The following is a 19,919-nucleotide window of genomic DNA, read 5'->3' as shown; positions in this document are numbered from 1 at the left end:
TTGTGATAAAAGCCACATTCTTCTTGACAGATGGAGAAAGTGGAACAGGACTCAACTGATGTATTCCATTTTGTTTGTGGATGTGATGTACATTTTATTAAAAATCAGGTAGTATCAAAATAGGACACAACTGTGAAAGAATAAATTTCTAAAATATGACTATTATCGTCATTTGTGGTTATTTGTTGTTATTGCTGGTTCTTGACTTTAGCCAGGTCAGCATATATACAGATTAAGTTCAATTCCTCATTTTGCTCTGCAACAATTCATTGTAAAGTGCTTTCCTTTACATACGATTATTTCTCTATACAAACAAATTTTCAAAACTGCTAAAATGTTTGTTTCACAGCTTACATAGCATGTAGATGAATAAGTTGAACTAACAAAGACTTCCTGAGAAATTGTTTATTGCAATTGCAACAAGTTACAACATGTACAATAGAAAGATTTTCAAGCATAGAAGATTATACTTTGACACATTAAGTTTAACGCTCACAAATTACAAATCAATGGTGTGAACTTCGTCAAATATCCACAGAAAACAGCATAACCTCCAACAGGGATTACTGTTTTTAATTTTTACAAAGGAAAAATGGGTTAGAGATTTCCACATCAACAGTAGAAATACCTAGAAAGAGGTACATTTCCTTTGCAGATGTATTATTTGAAGCTGTGCTTAAAGCTTCTTGAAATGGTCAGCAGTTATAATGGAATACTCAAAAGCATAAAAGATTAACCTTGATAAGAAGCTAATAAAAGGTCTATATATTATATATTCCCATATACCAAATATTTTACTATATTATTCGCATTTGTGACAGATAAATTTGTCTGATGAGAAGCCACTTAAAGTGTTCGTAACCCTCACCTATTACTTCAGAAAACATTGATTGGTTTCAATATTTTGCAATATAGAATAAGGCAACTGTCATATATACACTGAAAATCAATATCTTGAGCATAGAAATATTAGCTCTTAATAATATAAACTAAAAAGTTTCTGCTACCAATTATTCCTTCCGTTTATTAATGTGCATAAATAATATTGCATATAATGTAGAACAGGAACCCAGTTCCAATATTTCCCTTGGAATTCAAGATCTCCCCTTAAAATATAGATCAACAAAATGAATACAAATTGTATCAAATACAGCATATAATGTTACATAGTCATAAGCTGAGTAATTTTGTTTCGTAACTAAAAGTAACTAGCTTGAAACCCCATGAAGCCCGTCTCTATTAAATGCACATTTAAGTTGAAAGCTGAAAGAATCCAATATTTGGACAAATCAATAAACCAGTTTTAATCCTATTTGATTGAACAATGTGCACAATTTCAACAGTGTGCAACACAATCCATTTTCACTGCAGGGAGCTGCATTATTATACAATGAGATTTTTTTTTGAATAGCTTGATTTTCAAATTGCAACTACAATCTGCATATTAATTCAGACACCTTTCAAGTACCTAATAGATCACAACCTGGTTTGCTGCTGGCACTGCATCATACCCGTTCATGGTATACGAGCACTATAAACTGCTGTCAACACTGGCCCTACAGCTCTGCAGTACAACCAAGCTGCCCTAAAGTGGCCTGTCCCTGATTACCATTCTACGCGGGGAAAATAGTACATTCAGCTGAACATTAAGACATTACAGTACTTCCAATTTGCTCCTTACAACCCAATGCAAAGGACCCTATAACTATAATTCTAGTACTTTGGGAAATTAATTATCCTGTTTTCATTCCGCTATGGAGCTAAGTGCAAGAAAGTGTTTTTCTGTAATAGTTTATAAACCCTCCTTCAAAATAACAAAGTGCATACTCGTCAGTGTCCCAATTGAGAGCTACTGCATAAATTTACCAGGAAGTCATTTACCTACAAACACATCTGCACCACTTTTACGTAGTGATGAAGTCCAACATAAAACGCTTGCCCAAGTACCCTCACTTATAACTATTGTTACATTCCAGTTTTAGAATACCCCTGAAATCCCATGACAATTTTTGTAGGAATCATCAAATCGCAATCGTTTGGAAACAATACTCGATTCATCAGTGATATTTTCTTTATCCACATGTTTGCATGCTCCGAATCGGATAGCGTTTTTCTCTTCTAAAGGCTTGGCGTGTTGTTCTCCTGATTGTGAAATATAGGGCATAATTTCAGGGACAGGTTCACTCATGTCTTCAGCTTGCAGCCACAGATGGGAAAGACAGACTTCTGCACTTGATCGTTCCCTTCAAAATGAAAGAAAAACTTTATTGTCCAATAACATACATTTGTTTTTAAAGGAAGGATGGGCATTTGGTAACAGCTAAACACGACCACTGTGTTCTCAGCACAATAGCAACAACGATTAAACTGTTTCAGTCAACAGACCCCAATTCATGTTTGTTGAAGCTCAACAAATTCCCAAAGACAGGTTTGAATGAAAAGTGCCCTTTGACCTCATTCTTTGAGATTACCAACCCTCCTGTTTTCTCATCACAGCATCGACCTGCCTCTTAAACACATGAGCCTCAACCATTTCCAGCAGTTGTTTTCCCTTTGTCTAAAGGCTCAAGTTGCAATTGTCAATTCAACACCTAAACAGTGAATAGAATGTTCATTTAGATTTGAATCACTGCATCCTGCACTTGCTATATTGACTTTGTAACACATGCGTTGGACCCAAATCCTGATGGCAGATAAAGCACTTTAACTATAAGTGGTACAGATGGCATTTAGCTTCTCATTCCATCTCTAGTCCAGAGCCCCTCCAGTGAGAAACTTTTCTGATTAGCAACTGGCATCAAAATGATTGGGATACTCTATCAGATCTACAAATAGCTGGTATACAAATTGCCATAACCGGGATTTGCTGCATGTACAAAACAGGAGGCTGATCCGCTCATAGTAGATTAGAATTATTTGATAGAATTGTCCCAAGATGGACATGTTTGCCAACATACTGATGCATATTTCTCCACTATTACTCAAGAATCAGGGACAGAACAATCTGCTTTCAGCTTGAATATTCCTTTTAAATCACTCATTCATGTCTGTTTCACTTTGTGGTTTCTTTTTCATTCTACTCTTCTTGAATTTTTTTTTAATATCCCGTTTTACTCTTTTTTCCTAACGTTCTGCTGAGAAAAACTGAACTAATTTTGTCTCAGTTGAACTCTAGATCTTGTGGGGAAATAGTGAAGTTTTTTTTTAAACAGATCACCACTGCAACACAACTTGTAATTTTGTCAACTTGGCAGCATTTAAGAACAATGCTACCAATGTAGGCAGCTACTTAATGACATTGGTCAAATAGCACATAAATAGGAGATTTAATTAAATGAAATAAGAGAAAATCCTGGAATACTCAGTATGTCTATCAGCATATGAACAAAAACGTAGGTTAACCTTTTAGGAGTGACCCTTCAAAAACTACTGCCAAACCAACTTGCTTTTCCTTCTTCACGTCAATAAAGCTAATTGAATGTCAATAGATATGTATTGGACATTGCTATGAGCTCCGTATCAAAGATTTAGCACCAAGTGTAATATCAATATCCAAAAGGATTACTGCCAGTGTTTTATTGCTCTTATGGGGCAAGTTGCGTGTACTGAAATTTGCACTTTCATGCCAAAGTCTTCAATTAACCCCTTCCTTAGGCATTTATGAGAGTTGTAATCCAAGGAGTAGACAAAAGGTTATTTTCCCCTAATCAGACCACTCCTTCTGACAGAATAGGTCAAATTACACTGTCATGACCAATTCAACTTCCCCAAAGTGAACAAATAACCATAATTTTAAATTGTTTATTTGAACACTAAAGTTAAATTGAAGAAAAAAAACACGATATTCTATATACTACAAATCTATATCAATCAACTTTGACAAGTTGGACTTTACAATTGATATTCCCAAGGTCCCAAACGGAACGAGAACCATAATCTCATGTAAACTCACCTTTGACTATTGGTGGAACTCTATTGCATATATCCATTACTCTGAGAGATTTAGGTTTGTCATTTTACCTCTCTCTTAGTTTGCTAATTTTATTCTGCTGTCCATGAGATTTTGTGATCACAGTTTAAGACAAATAATTTGCTTTTATTTACAACTCTCATAACTTTGCCAATATGTAGGATTTTTAAAAATATATATTTAAATATTTAAACTGAAGTCCCATCTACCTGTTATAAAGGGTCCCATGGCACTATTCAAAAAGAGCAGTTTCACTCAGTGTCCAGGCCAGCATTCCACTAGACAAAATTGGTCAATTACTTTATTGCTGTTTGCGGGACATTGCAGTGTGCAAAATGGCTGCAGCATTTGCCTACAAATTACACGTCACTGCACTTTACAGTAAAATGCCTGTTGAACACTGAGATTATTACTATTATTGAAGTCCATTTAGCCAATACTAAAGTAAAAAAAAACTACTATTAATTTCCATGCCACTCAGTGAATTCCAATGCCAAATACAAGCCTAGCAAATGCCCTCAAAATGATTACAAAAAACTTTCCATACATGTCTAACCTTGCTTCTCTGCCAAAGGTGTGTATACTCACTCAGGATTTTTGACTAGAAGTTGTTCAATAAATTCAATGGCAGTCTTGGAGATCCCATCAAATACTTCATCCGAATAATCAACGTTAACTTGTGAGATGTTGAGAAAAGTTTCTTGTTTATCTTCACCCTGAAACGGAGACTCTCCTGTGAGCAGCATGTAGGTCAAAACTCCAATACTCCTGTAAAACAATGTGAGGCAACAAAGGGTTAAATAAAGCTGTAACACAAATTTATACATGTTCTGTCATATTTTAGTGTAAAAAGTATTAACAGTATTATACAGCTGTCAACATACCACATGTCTGTTGCTGTGGAGATTGGTTCATAATTCAAGATTTCAGGAGCTGCACGGAAAAAAATAAAACAAAGTTAAAATATTAATCTGACTGGAAAAAGTTCTATATAAGTCAGCAAATAGTAGTTAGTTAATCACTTCACATTTAGAATGTACAGCCTAAAACAATAGTTATTTTAAAAAATTAAGTTTGTTAATGACTTAGATGTGAAACATTCACATCTTCATTGTAAAACACACATTTATAATACTCTAATATATGACATCTAGATCTTGGCCACCATTCCCATACAACAGTTTTTCAGTAATTCAAGACAAACATCTTTAGCTCCTTGTGGTTGTATATTGGAGAATAATAGCATCGAGGCAACTTTTTTTGTTGGCCAGCACATGAGGAAACCCATCGCTCTGCTTAATCCAAACTAGACAGAGGGTCACAAAAACATGCCGCCTACGCAGGAGCAACTGTGGGATGATGAAATATTAACACATGTACAACAATTTTACTGAATGAATTCTGCATGTACTTCAAGTGCTCAAGACCTCTATAAATAGGCTCCATTTTACTCAGATACTAAAAAAACTGAAAGGGTCAAAAATAGTGCTTGGATAAATTTACTTAGAACATTGTGGTCATATTATGCAATTTCCATATACAATGCTTCAAAAATTGCAGAACATAACTGGTTTCAAAGGTGGCCTCATTCGCATTCAGATTGATCTAATTGATGTGAAAGTTTGCTGTAGTATTTTTAGTCACAAAGGACACGCATTGTAACTCTTAGAAGTCTCTGCACAATATACCAGAGGATTTTGGGTTTATTTTGTAGGAAAAGGGTCAGATCTTTTGCTATATGTAAATCAATGTTAAAGTATACTAGTCAAGGTTTAGAAACAAACATGAAAAAAATACATTTCGCCAACAGACTAGAAAGGACACTGACTCAATGAATGTATGCTGGAACTAGTGCATGCACTGCCAAGCAATTGTATGCACAGGCAGTAAGTCAGGAATGCTTTATTCAAACAGCTTCTGCCATAAGTGATTACAAATCGTATCAATTTTTCAGTTTCCTGGAATGTTAACTAGCAGTTGGTGCAAGAAAGCTACTGATCCTGAGGCTTCGGGACCACATCACTCCCACCCTCTCTCGCCTCCACTGGCTCCCCATCCCCCAGAGGATCGAATTCAAGATCCTCATCCTCACCTGCAAGGCCATTCACGGCCTTGCTCCCTCCTACCTCTCCGACTTACTATCCCCCTACCTATCTGCCCGTACCCTCTGTTCCTCTGGCTCCGGTCTGCTCCACATCCCCCGCCCCAACCGCCCTACCATCGGTGGCCGGGCCTTCAGCCTCTCAGCCGCTAGGCTCTGGAACTCTATCCCCCAGTGCCTTTGCCTTGCCTCCTCCCTTTCCTCCTTCAAGGCCGGTCTAAAGACCTTTCTCTTTGACCGAGCCTTCAGCTCCCCTCTCGACTCTCTACCCCCTCCTCGCTCCCTCCCTTCCCTCCCCTCACCCTGACCATTTCCCCCTTGCTCGGGTCCTGACCCAACTGTACAGCACCTTGGGACGTCCTCCCGACATGAAAGGCGCTCAATAAATGGAATCTTGTTCTTGTTGTTGATCCTGCAGCTTCACATTTCAAAAGCTAGATCTAGCTAGTTCAAAAGCCTTTCTTCTGCAATGCAGTGCTCCTCCGTACTGCACCAAATGTCAGCCTCAAATATGATCTGATACTACAATATTCTGATGCAGAGGTAATAATAATAATAAATAATCCTGGCATTCGATATATAGGGCCTTTACGATCAGGAGGTCATCTAAAATCATTTCACAGGATTTACTGTAAACTGTAACTGTGTATTTTGTCAGCAAAGTAAGACCCAATTTGCTATACATTTACAGCTTGTCTTGTTAGAAAGCAAACTTAAATGTCTCATAATAGAATTCTCGTTTTTATGAAAGTTCCTCTTACCGACATACTCTGGCGTTCCTGTGATTTCCCTTAACTCACCAGCACTGCCAACTCTTCTGGACAAGCCAAAGTCAACTATCTTTATATCGCCCAGAGGAGGTGAGCTGGATAATAAAATATTCTGAGGCTACAAAAGAAAGTAGATAAAGTTCAATACACAACAGCTTGGTTAAAGAATTCTTACTTTACGTAATAGATTATAGTTCCGCGTTTCAAATTTAAAAATCATCAGCAAGGGTCCAACTTACAAAACAATAATTATCCACACTGTGAGCATATTTGTTATTTTTGTGCATTGTGCAATGTTTCAACTCTTGCAGAGATGTATCACCAGAACAGTGTTTCATATTCAGCCTCATACTTCCCAACTTAAGCTTCACTGCCATGCAGAAAGAAAATTATCCCAGGGCTAACCTAGCAGGCAGCTGAAGCAGCTCACTTACTTTATTTACCAAGGCATTCTTCCAAGGATTTCAAATAACAATATCAGAGCCTACAATCTGACCACTTGAAAGTTACACTCGACATGTAGTTTGCCCCATCTCTGTCCCACCGCCAAAACACACACACCCTCTTTTAACAAAAACTAGGACCTTCAATTACAACCGCTGTAATAAATCTCTGCTACGGGCTATTATGAGCAGTGGATAACCACTTCCTTATACTGGGGATGGAAAAACAAAATAAATGATAGGTTTGTCATCCTAGGATTTTCTTAACTTTCCACAATTATTGGTAGAGTTTCCTCAGAGGAAGGGAGGGGATACAGTACAGTTGTTCTCTTAAGAAAAGGTGTTTGCATACATGGGTAGCAGCCTTTGGGTAGCTGCAATGGTTTCAAAGTCCTTTACAAAAAATCATATTTCAATGTAATAGAACAGTATTTTAATAAAATAGCAAACACAAAATACTAAAGTCTTCCATGTGAACCAAATAAACAGTTCACAGCAGTTTTAGATCACACTTGTTACAAAATACAAGTGCATGTTAATAAATCTCTCAAAAAGATAACAAAAAATAAATATCCTATGAAGGTTTCAAAACAAATTATACATGAGCCATATTTCCAGGTGCAAAACACAAAACAAGTCAACTCAAGGAGTTTTTTTTTTACAATTTGTGTTCACTTTAAAGCACACTCCAGTCCCCCTTTACATTTGGGTGCTTGTTTAAAAAGTCTCTGAATTGTTTTAATAAATCACATTATGTTAAGAAAGTTGTCACTGTCCCACTAAGAAGGTAATTAGCAATACTCTAAAAATCAACCAAAAGATCATACCTTTAAATCCAGGTGTACAATATTGTTTTGGTGTAGGAAGTTTACACCTTCAATGATCTGTCTAACGAGTCTGATTACATCATTTTCTGATGAAGTTTCTTCTGGGTCAGCCACACAAAGGCTAAAGAGTTCTCCACCAGCAGCACTAGAAGAGAGAAATATGTAAAAGCAAAACAGTATAATTTACATAGAATTACATAGACTGTACAGTACCAAAACAGGCCATTCAGCCCAACTGGCCCATTCCAAATGTTTATACTCCACAGGCACCTCCATTGATCCTAATCATTTCTCTTTCTCCTCCTCCATTCCCCCCTTATTCATTGCTCTTGTTAGACTACTTTATAAAGTCAAAATGAAACTTCATTCTGGGCAATCAGATCTGGATAACTCATTTTCCCTCTCCGACAACCCATTTATAACTAAAATTCTAATTTGGTCAAAGCAGCAACTCATACTCATCTGTGGGTTAGTGAAACTCATGCTTGGCAAGCTCAACATATTAAATTTATGTTTCCATAAGATCTCACATTTCTCTTTGTCAAAGGAAATTAGAGCACTTGGCTGCAAGAGTTTTCCATCAAGTAGGCTATAAAATAAATTCCAGATAAATGACTATGAAAGGCAATGCGTTTTAATTGAATGAGGGATATAGTTCCATACTGCAGAAAAGAACAAATATAATGATATGTTTCAGCAAAAACTAGCAGTTGGTATGACTACTATGTCGATTTTAACTAACACAATTCAGTGTGGGAACACTTGATAGTTAAAAATCAATGTCACATGCCTGCCAATTTTTAGTTTCCCCTCCTATTGAATCTACAGCTTTAACTTAATGCAGAAACTATCGTTCATGTACTAAGAGGATCAACTTCTACACCAGTGAGGAAACAGTCAGTATACATATACAATAAACCTCATATAAGTTGTATCAGATGGGATCATATATTTAACATGACTTATGCAAAGCATGAATTATGTCAAACTTGCATAGAATATAAACTCTTGAACAGGAGCTGGGCAAATGCATGACTTCACCGATTATACGATTTTACAGATCAGCCTTATGCGCGTTTTACTGTAGTTCACCTAGATTAGGCCTGCTATCTATTTGGGTTAAACAGTTAAAATTTGCCTAATTATAAAGACTATTTTGCTCTAACCATATCTTCTAACAAATCGTTCTTCAGTTCACTGCTAATCTTATTTTTTAAAACTGTTAATTTTGCTGCTTCTTTTCAAAGTTTTTGCTAGATTTGCTTTGATGCAACAAAGAAAATGAATTTGGAAAGCAAAATGCAACCGCGGATCTTGTAGCACTACACATTCAATTTCCCCCATAGAGGCGTTTTCATTTGAATGGTCAAATGCTCTCTGCCCTCTGGGCAAGTAACTGATCTGATGTGATTCAGCTGAAAGGCTACAACAGTTGTGCACCCAAAATGTTTCAACCAATATGGTTCTTGAAATACTCTTACCTAGTTAGAAAGAAGTTTTCTTAACAATCAACCTGTCAATCTTATCTTAAGCATCTCTGAAATGGTTTTGTACTGTTAACTTTATTTTGGCTAAGAATACAAAGGACTTGTGGAGCAAAAATATTAAAACTTAGATAATTCAGGCAACAACTAATAAACAGCTATAATTTAACAAGGTAAGAGAATGAATACATTTACAGTACAACACCAGCTGGGCATCTAAGCTAAGGGAGGGAATACAATGGTATGGGGAGGGGAAACATGACCAAAAGTGCGGTCGAAGAGGTACATCTTCAGACGGCCCTTGAACCAGGCGAGGGAAAGAGGGAATAAGTTTTAATCTAACTCTCATTTAAAGGGAATTTGAACATTCTGCATGTTAAACACATGGGAGAAATGCACTAGTTTCACTCTATTTATGTAGCATTTTAGACATGCTGATTTTGGCAAAATGCTCAATATAGGTTCAATAAATATTAATGTTTATACAGCAATACCTAAGGTTTGAAATTGCATTTATCAATGGAGGAAAAATATTCAAATATAGATGAATTTTGATAAGTTAGCATTAAGCATATGTAATCACCAATCAGCTGGATTATTTGTGGTTAGGTGTTAAAAGGCCTCCATAGTACTTTTCAAACACAACACAACCGAGTACATACAGGTTCTTTTAAGATAGTGCCAAGTCAGTCCCATTATTTAGAAAGCTACTGAGCAAAACACAGAACTGTAATTAATTTGAACAATATCTCTTTCAAAAAGCCAGACCACCTAAATACAAATACATAAACTGGTACCATAAAAACATTTACAACAAAAATCAACTTTTGATAATACGCCCAATTAAACTGTAAAATAGAATGGCACGCTTTCCTTCTCTTGATTTTTATGCAAGTGTGATGTGCAGGACCAATTGCATCAGTATTTATTCATCCATAAGGCTTAATGCTCATGGAAATAATGTGAACCAAAGGACTTGGAAATTATCCAGTTGTGGTGAAGTTGTTCAAGAAGTCCAAATTTAAAAAAAATGAAAGGAGGATTTAAATACAACACTTACTCGTAGAGGGACTAGCACAGTTCTCCATTACCCCTGCAATGTGGGCTCACATCCAGCCAAGATAGTAGAATAAAAAGTACAACTTAGAATCAATACAATATAAAATTGAGTTTTACTACAGTCAATTCCAAATTAATTTATAAAGTTTTGTCATATTATTAGATAGTTTCAATTGTCTCTTTAATAACAAAAAAATTAACTGGCATGTAACACCCTTTAAAGTGGTCTCTGGCAACCCCTGCATCCAGTTGTACGACATTTATGCCAGTCTGAGGCATGCTGCATGCCTATCCTCTTAGTGCCAGCAGTCAGCCAAACAAATTAAGAAAATATCAAATGGGACACTTATCTACAAAGAATATACAGCACGGAACCAGGCCACTCGGTCTAAACAGTGAGTGCCAGTGATTATACTCCGGAGTCTAAACCCTATCTGAATGCCGTATAGAAAATTCACATAAAAATAAACAACAATTTTTATTATCAAATAGTCGGGTTCCTTTTTTTTGAATCACAACCACATCACAGCATTAAAAAGGTGCGACATTCATCCTATAAGAAAAATAATAATCCTTGCATTTGACATCTTATCGCATCATCAAAATGTCTCAAAATCTCTTCAAAGGGTTAAATGTAAAATTTAGTGACTGTGCCGTGAAGCAAAATCAATGGCTGAAAACATGAAACTTACTTCATCAATGTCATGAGATGGGTTACTCACATTTTCAGGGGAATATTACAACACTGAGAACTATTTAACAAACCACCAAAAATTTGCATTATATTGGAGATGAAGGGCTCTTAATATAAACACAGGCAGCACCTGGGTGAAATATGGGCGTGGTATTAATACTGTATCTTTTAACCATGACTTACCTCACAAAAATAAAGCGAGAACCAAATTATAATATTTTACTTCACTTTTTAGAAAGTTAATCTGTTATGGTTTACATAACAGCAGCAGCTGCAATCAAGTGATATGACAGAACATAAGTGATATAAAGAGCATTGAACACATGAGAGCGTTTTGAAAGCATTGCTTCCTAAACGTGCCTACAGCTGTAATTTTGTGAGTTCTTTCACAAGTAAATTATTTCACAATGTGGTCAATAATACAGTGTAATAAAATGTACTGGAAATCAGCTTCACTTTTACACAAATGCTAAAATGTATCCCACAAACAATCTGTAGATAATTCACCATAATGAATCATTACATTGCTAGGCAATGATTGTGTCATTTCACACCCATGGATTATCATAGGATCAGATACAGTTCGCACGGTATCATACATTACTTGCACTGCAAAATGTGAGATATGGTTTAAACATAGGACTTCCTCAAGTCTATTCAAAGTCCCAAAATACTCTTCATAAGAAGGCATGAAATGAGTAAAGGCTATTCGGCCTCTCAGTCAAGCTCTCTCCACAGACCACACAAAATATATACGGAATTATCATGGATTTCACTCCACCTTGAAGAAACCTCTGCCTAGATAAACTTTTGAAGAGTATGATAGTTAAACTACAGGGAATTGGATTAGACTAATGATCTCCAGTGGATGAACTAGTCATGGGCTGAATTGCTTTCTCCCATTTTGTAATTTCTATGAACCTATATATTCCCCGATCCCTAAAAACAATCAACTACCAAATATAGAATACTCTTCCATCTCCACCATTCAAATCTTGCCTCCTTCCCTCCATAGGTTTGTCTATGATGGTCAATAAATTTATATTACAATAGCAATTGAACTGGAAATGCATTCCCAAATTACTCGCATTAACTTTTATGTACACTTATATACTTATGTTTACCATATAATAACTATAAAATAATATAAACTGCAATCTTCTTCAATTGTGCTTCTTATTTCTTCCCAATCCCAGTCCAAAGTAACATTAAAACAAGAAATAATATCTATTTGCATCTCCTTTCATACCAGGTTTTGTTTGTGGCTCTAACAAGGTTGATTAAAATAAACATCTAGCAACCATAGCAAATATACAGAATTCAGGCACATCATTGTGAAAGCCAGCAGAAATTCCCCTGGTTCCATGCCAATAAAACCAGAAACCCAGGTGAATTCCATCGAACTACAGGGAACTTTCCTGGAATCTATTGATTCTACCAATGTGGTCAGCAGCAAGAAAAAATTCTGAAGTATAGTCAGTGCATAATCTTGTCAATACTGCTTTGTGAATGGTTAACGGAAAAAAGTCTATTTAGTTTCCTTAACAGTATATCCATAAACCACAAAATGCATCACAGCAAATGCTAAATAATGATATTGCTCAGCGCGCATGTGCAAGGGAAGGCCAGATAAAACTGATAATAATAAGAATCCTTGCATTTGACATAGCACCTTATCACATCATCAAGACATATCAAAGTGCTTCACAGGATATACTGTAAAATGGTTTTAATTGTATCTCGTGGGTAAAACATGACAATGTCCCACAAACTGCCATGGAGTGAATGACCAATTGTATTTGGGAGAGTGTTGGCCAAGGTACCAGGAGAAACTTTCTTCTCTTTTCAAATAGTGTCATGAAATCTTTACTGTCTACCTGAACAGACAGACGGGACGGGACCTCTGACAATGCAATCCACCCTCAGCACTGTATTGGAGTGTTATCTTATACTTTATGATTCCAAGTCGTGATGGGAGCTTGAACCCACCACCTTCTAACTCAAGAAGCGAGAGTGGTACCACTGAGGCAAAACAAAACTAAATGGTGCTGTGGGAAGCAGCAACAACAACAAGATTCCATTTATAGAGCGCCGTTCACGTCGGGAGGACGTCCCAAAGCGCTGGACAGTTGGGTCAGGACCCGAGCAGGGGGAAAATGGTCAGGGTGAGGGGAGGAAAGGGAGGGAGTGAGGAAGGGGGGAAATGGTCAGGGTGAGGGGAGGGAAGGGAAGGGAGGGGGCGAGGAGGGCGTAGAGAGTTGAGAGGGGAGCTGAAGGTCTTGAGACCGGCCTTGAAGGAGGAAAGGGAGGAGGCAAGGCGAAGGCACTGGGGATAGAGTTCCAGAGCCTCGGGGCTGAGAGGCTGAAGGCCCGGCCACCGATCGTAGGGCGGTTGGGGCGGGGGATGTGAAGCAGACCGGAGCCAGAGGAACGGAGGGTACGGGCAGGTAGGTAGGGGGATAGTAGGTCGGAGAGGTAGGAGGGAGCAAGGCCGTGAATGGCCTTGTAGAGCAGGAATCCATTTTCAAAGCCTACTCCTGTGGCTCTTCTTTCCTTTACAGATCCATGCAAATTAATTTCACATTCAAAGAGCATGAACAAAAATTATAAATAAAGCAGCCACCCCAGGGAACCTGAAATTTCCCTGCATCTAGCACGAGAGTACTTACTATTCTAAAACCAGGATGATTTCATTGGTTGTTTCATACACCTCATATAAGTCTATTACACGAGGATTTGATTTTGCCACTTCAAGCACAGCAATTTCATGGATGATCTCAGCTTTGCAATCCAAACCACGTCGACGTTTCTTCAAAAACTTGGCTGCATATTCTTTTCCTGTGGCTTTTTCTATGCATTTTTTCACCACAGCAAATTTGCCCCTGAAACACAAGAGTAATTTTTCAAGCTTTTTTTTGCAAAATACTAACACCAATGATTTCTCATTTTATACCAATTTGGATATTTGTCTTGAAACGGGAGAAAAAGTCAGGCCATGTGCTATTAGAGGGAAAGATCACAGAAGCAGACATTTCTGGGGGCGGGGGGGAGAAAGATATCAACCAGTGTTTTGCACCAACACCAAACTGCCGTGACCACCCCTTTGCTTTACATTAGCAAACGCAGTCAGTAGATTAGCAGAACATTTTGAATGTTGGTCACACTAGAAAGATTGTTTTCATACGATAATGCACTTGCAAATTGTTTCTAGCCTATAGCTCTGAAATGCCCAAATGTTGCATATCAAAGTAAATATTTATTTATCCTGAAGTGGTGGGAAGCAAACTATCCAAAGTAGGGCTCTCATGCCAGCTAGCCTGTCAGATGCAATGGTGGTAGAATGGATAGTTCAAGATGTAGAAACTTCTCCTTTGGGGAAGTCAGGCTACCTCATTTCAATTCCGCATCAATACTTTCAGTTCCCCTAATTACACTACCACACAAAAGGAAACAGAAAGCCAGTGCCGTTTCAGTAGAACAAGAACCAAAATCAAACATAACCAGAACAATTCTCCTTGATAAATTTCCTACATTGATGAACTATGCAAGTTTTAACTATAATAAAAGCTTATCACTCCTACAGGAGTATCAAAAACTATTCATAGACTAAATACAAAGCAAAATCTAATTGCACAAAATGCTAGACCCAAATGAATGGCTATAGGTTTAATTTACTTGAATTTTTAAAAAAAAATTTAGCTTACAAAGAATGATGTTTCCAAAGAATTTACAGCACAGAAACAGGCTCCTCGGCCCAACCAGCTGGTGTTTATACCCAACATGAGTCTTCACCATTCCTTATTCCCTCCCATTTCTTTCTATTCCCTTCTCCCTCATATGAAGGTTTAGTTTCCACTTGAATACATCTATACAAACTGATTCAACTACCACTTCAGCTACGGAATTCCATAATCTCACTATCTTCTGCGTAAAGTAATTCCTTCTAAAATATTTTTAAGATACCCGAGTTGCTATTTGTTACCTTATTCCCTGGTTACCTTATCGCTGTAATCTGCCAGCCATTGTATCATTCTCATAAATCTGTGCTGTACTCTTGCCATTGTTATATCCTTCTTAACAGTATGGGGACTAGAATTGGACACAATACTACAAATATGGCCAAACCAAGATTTTGTATAAATTCAACATCACCTCTTCACCTATATATTCTGAGGTCTGGGAACAAGTCATTTGAGACGCAAGAGGTGTGTAGCCTAATACAGTACATATAAAAGGGATCTGGGAAAGATTTTATAACCCGATTTAAAAAAACTGATTATTTTAATCATGATATACAAGGATATACTATGAACCTTTGGCTTGCACTCATATCCATAATGACAGCTTATCTGTAAAGCTTTGTGACGACTAGCATTATTACATTACCCATCAACTATCAAATGGATTTGTTGACAAAAGCAAATCCTCAGAGCATGAACTTATAATACTCAGCAAATAGCAGGGGTGTGTGAGGATTCTTCTGAGGTCAACTCTCTGAAAAACTCGACCACTTGTCACAGGTATTATCTTCCTCATTGTATCCATTTTGTTCAAGTCCAAATACAATGAGAAAATACCATCATCTTACTCATCTCATCGGGATAACACACCAGGGGCAGGCAATGTTATTGGTTTGCATGCATCCCTACATGTAGGTTCTCAATGTGAACTGAATGTTATTTGTTGACTTACGAAAGCAGCAGAGATCTGACTGAATATAAAAATAAAAAATAGTTCCAAACCAATCCTGAAAGAAAATTGAGGAAGAGGAAGGCAACTCTAACTACTCTGATTCATTTCACAAAATTACATCAGCATTGGAGTCATGATTTGTACTTCTTACTCCACCACAGTGAAATATTAAGTTGTCATTTCCCACAAGTTTAAACTGCTTACAACTTGTTTTCAAAAAGAAGCAGTAGCAAAATGTACCAGTCCAACTCAATCTGGAACATTTTAAAATGGGCTATTAATCTGTCATTTTTTAAAGAAGTTATTCTTTGCACAATGGTTGAATGACAGCACATGAAAAGTTGGAAACGTTACAGCCCAAACCTCAGTAAGTTTTGGCACTCTCATCCAGGCTTCCCCAGAGCCATAAAACCAGGTAGAGGTTTATTCAAACTGTAGTCAAACTAAGGGACTTTTTTTAATGTTATGTTGGCAACCAAATGTAATATTAACAGTTCTTTTGTCTTGCTCCCTTCCTCCTTTAAAGCACATCTCAAGACCCTGCTCTTCGACTGTTCATTCTGCCACCCAGCCACCTATCCCTATCCTCCACCACCCCTGATCCCAACACCCTGCTCCTGTCCAAATCCCTGACTATCCAGTGCCTTGAGACTTCTTCCCGACTTGAAAGGCACTTTACAAATCTAATTTGTTGCTTACAAAAGTAGGGCAGTGCATCATGCTCCCTTTTTTGCACACTCCTAAAAGCCATAGCACGCATTGATTTTATGTTGTTCTTTGCAGGTATATGCTGTTTATACGATTGCAAAGTAAAAAAAATTGTCGGCATATCAAGTTATGTAGCTTTAGATCCCAGAAATCAATTAAGAGTCCTGCAGCAATTTTCTTCCCTGTGCATAACCCATTCCCATTCATGGGTCTCTGTCAAAGTTATTGTAACAGAACTCAGAACTCTGCAGCTCGTGTCCTCTCCCACACTAGGCTCCGTGAACCCATCACACCCATCCTTGTCCGACTCCACTGGCTCCCCATGCCCCAGAGGGCAAAGTCAAAACCCTCATTCGTGCTTTCAAAGTGCTCCACAGCCTTGCTCCTCCCTACCTCAGTGACCTGCTAACTCCATACCGACCTGTCCACTTGGCCTGCTTCACGTCCCCGACCTGCCCGGCCCGCCTTCGGCAGTCAAGCCTTCAGCCTTTCCGCCCCCAACCTTTGGAATTCCATCCCGCAGTCCCTTTGCCTCGCCTCCTTCAAGGCCCGTCTCAAGACCTTTCTCCGCGCCTTCAGTCACCCTCCTAACCCCCTAACTCTTCACGCCTCCACCCCTTCTGATGCCAATGGGTGACAAATCCAGCGCCTTGGGACATCCTCCCGACGCGAAAGGCCCTATACAAGTGCAGTTTGTTGTTGTTGTTGTTTGTTGTTGCTGCTGTTGTTACAGAGCATTAGGAAAGGCGAATGATCTGCTTCGAGAGTTGTCCCTCTGGAAAACTGTGGATGCAAAAACACTCCCAACAGACGCTCTGTGCCACTGCACCTACTCGACAGACTACGGATGACGGGGGTGTGGGGGTGGGGGGGGGGGGGGAATAACCCATCTCGAAACAGAGAACACTTTTATTTTAGAAATCCAGCTCTGGGCCACTGTGTAGCTTTAAAAAAAAATCTCGCTTCTTTTAGCAGTGGCAAACTGGTGTTGACCTTGAAAGCAATCGGTTGGGTTGAACAGCAACGCCTCGCACCTCTCTCCCTCCCTCCCTCCCTCCCACCCATCCGCCGCCCCCTTTCATCCCACAATCGCAGTAGTTAATCATTCCGTCACAAGTGCCATTAAAGTTGCAGTCGACTCGAGAGAATTTTGCGGAGACCAGAACTAACTTAACAAACATGTCACAAAATGGTAGAAAAAGTAAAACTACACTCCTTCTCCCCCCCCCCACTATCCCATCTCCCTTGTTAAACCATTGACTCCGCAATCTTTTACCCCCTCCACACACAAAAAAAAACTTGCCTCGGGTGACGGGTCAAATGGCAATACGACGAGAGCAAAAAAAAACAGTCCAAAAAAAATGATAACGACCTGACTTTTTAAAGTTTTTTTTTTTGGGGGGGGGGGGGGGTGGGGGGGGTTGTTCGAGCGGGTTTGCTTTTTTTTTCCCCTCCTCTCTCTCTCTCTCCCTCTCTCCGCAACAGCCTTACCTGCCCAGTTCTTTGGCCAACACCGTGTATTTGTGATGGAAGGAGTCCGGCGTGAAAGGCGTCTGGATGCGAGTGAACAAGACGGGCTGTTTGTCCCTCTCCGCCATCCTCCGGCACCGACTCTCACACATGTTGTCTCTCTCTCTCTCTCTCCTCCTTCTCCTCCTCTTCCTCTCTCTCTCTCTCCCCCCTTCCTCTTCTCGTCCTTTCTTCTCCCCTTTTCCTCGCCTCAGGTCGCCTCGCCTCCCCCCCCACCCCACAGACAGACAGAGAGAGAGAGAGAGAGAGCGCGCACCACCACCACCACCTCCTCTCGGTTTGAAAACCAGTCACCAACCGTCCCGACACCTGCACGAGCCGCCGCCGCCGCCGCCGTCTCCTTGGCGCACGCGGCGCCCAACTGTGAGGAGGAGGAGGAGGAGGAGCGCGAGCGGCCGCCAGAGGCCGTTCAACTGAATCCTGTAACGGCTCCTCTCGCGCGGGGACCCTTCGGTAACGGCTCCTCTCGCCTTCTCTCTCTCTCTCTCGGGGCCACAGTAAGTAGCTCTATTTCTTTCTTTTTTTTTCTTTCTTTTTCTTTCTTTCTCCCCGAGCGGCGCGAAGACTCGATCACTTGATTTCTCCTCTTCCCCTGAAGCGCCTGTGGTGCTCTGACTGACTGACTGACCGACTCTCACTCGCTCACTCACTCACTCTTGACTGGTTTTCAAACTCAAGTCACCGGCCGCTGGCTCAGTGCCCAACCAATGGAGAGAGAAACTGTGTGTGTGTGTGTGTCTGGAGGGAGTGACAGTGTGTGTGTGTGTGTGAAGAGAGTGAGTGGCAGTGTGTGTGTGAGGAGAGTGAGTGGCAGTGTGTGTGTGAGGAGAGTGAGTGGCAGAGTGTGTGTGAGGAGAGTGAGTGACAGTGTGTGTGTGTGTGAGGAGAGTGAGTGGCAGTGTGTGTGTGAGGAGAGTGAGTGACAGTGTGTGTGTGTGTGTGTGAGGAGAGTGAGTGGCTCTGTGTGTGTGTGAGGAGAGAGAGTGGCAGAGTGTGTGTGAAGAGAGTGAGTGGCAGTGTGTGTGTGTGAGGAGAGTGAGTGGCAGAGTGTGTGTGAGGAGAGTGAGTGGCAGAGTGTGTGTGAGGAGTGAGTGGCAGTGTGTGTGTGAGGAGAGTGAGTGGCAGAGTGTGTGTGAAGAGAGTGAGTGGCAGTGTGTGTGTGAGGAGAGTGAGTGGCAGTGTGTGTGAGGAGAGTGAGTGGCAGTGTGTGTGTGAGGAGAGTGAGTGGCAGTGTGTGTGTGTGTGTGTGTGAGGAGAGTGAGTGGCAGTGTGTGTGTGTGAGGAGAGTGAGTGGCTGTGTGTGTGTGTGTGTGTGTGAGGAGTGAGTGGCAGTGTGTGTGTGAGGAGAGTGAGTGGCAGTGTGTGTGAGGAGAGTGAGTGGCAGAGTGTGTGTGTGTGAGGAGAGTGAGTGGCAGTGTGTGTGTGAGGAGAGTGAGTGGCAGTGTGTGTGTGAGGAGAGTGAGTGGCAGTGTGTGTGTGTGAGGAGAGTGAGTGGCAGTGTGTGTGTGTGTGAGGAGAGTGAGTGGCAGTGTGTGTGTGTGAGAAGAGTGAGTGGCAGTGTGTGTGAGGAGAGTGAGTGGCAGTGTGTGTGAGGAGAGAGAGTGGCAGTGTGTGTGCGTGAGGAGAGTGCGTCTCTCTCCA

The 19,919-nt window shown here is 39.9% G+C and overlaps 1 protein-coding gene across 1 annotated transcript; it reads right to left on the bottom strand.

Moving 5' to 3' along the window:
* Nucleotides 1–390: 390 nt before the first annotated feature.
* LOC103176549 (serine/threonine-protein kinase 17B) lies at nt 391–18,526 on the bottom strand. The gene is made up of 7 exons (XM_042336325.1): nt 18,240–18,526; nt 14,018–14,230; nt 8,112–8,256; nt 6,833–6,959; nt 4,855–4,903; nt 4,559–4,738; nt 391–2,243 (listed from the first exon to the last, which is right to left on the bottom strand). The coding sequence occupies exons 1-7, from the start codon at nt 18,368–18,370 to the stop codon at nt 1,979–1,981; spliced, it is 1,110 nt and encodes a 369-aa protein (XP_042192259.1). The 5' UTR covers nt 18,371–18,526; the 3' UTR covers nt 391–1,978.
* Nucleotides 18,527–19,919: the final 1,393 nt, after the last annotated feature.

The sequence above is a fragment of the Callorhinchus milii genome, unplaced genomic scaffold, assembly GCF_018977255.1.
Source record: "Callorhinchus milii isolate IMCB2004 unplaced genomic scaffold, IMCB_Cmil_1.0 Scaffold6, whole genome shotgun sequence".
Classification (NCBI taxonomy): Eukaryota; Metazoa; Chordata; class Chondrichthyes; order Chimaeriformes; family Callorhinchidae; genus Callorhinchus; species Callorhinchus milii.
The sequence above is the reverse complement of the archived record's forward strand: the minus strand, read 5'-3'. Positions and strand labels throughout refer to the sequence as shown.

Excerpts from the sequence above, each read along its gene's own strand:
- LOC103176549 (XM_042336325.1), bottom strand. The coding sequence starts at position 18,370 with ATGTGTGAGAGTCGGTGCCGGAGGATGGCGGAGAGGGACAAACAGCCC. Across the intron at positions 8,257-14,017 it reads ATCATCCTGGTTTTAGAATA|TGCTGCTGGTGGAGAACTCT; the intron begins GTAAGTACTCTC and ends TCTCTCTTCTAG. Across the intron at positions 4,739-4,854 it reads TCCACAGCAACAGACATGTG|GAGTATTGGAGTTTTGACCT; the intron begins GTATGTTGACAG and ends ATTGTTTTACAG.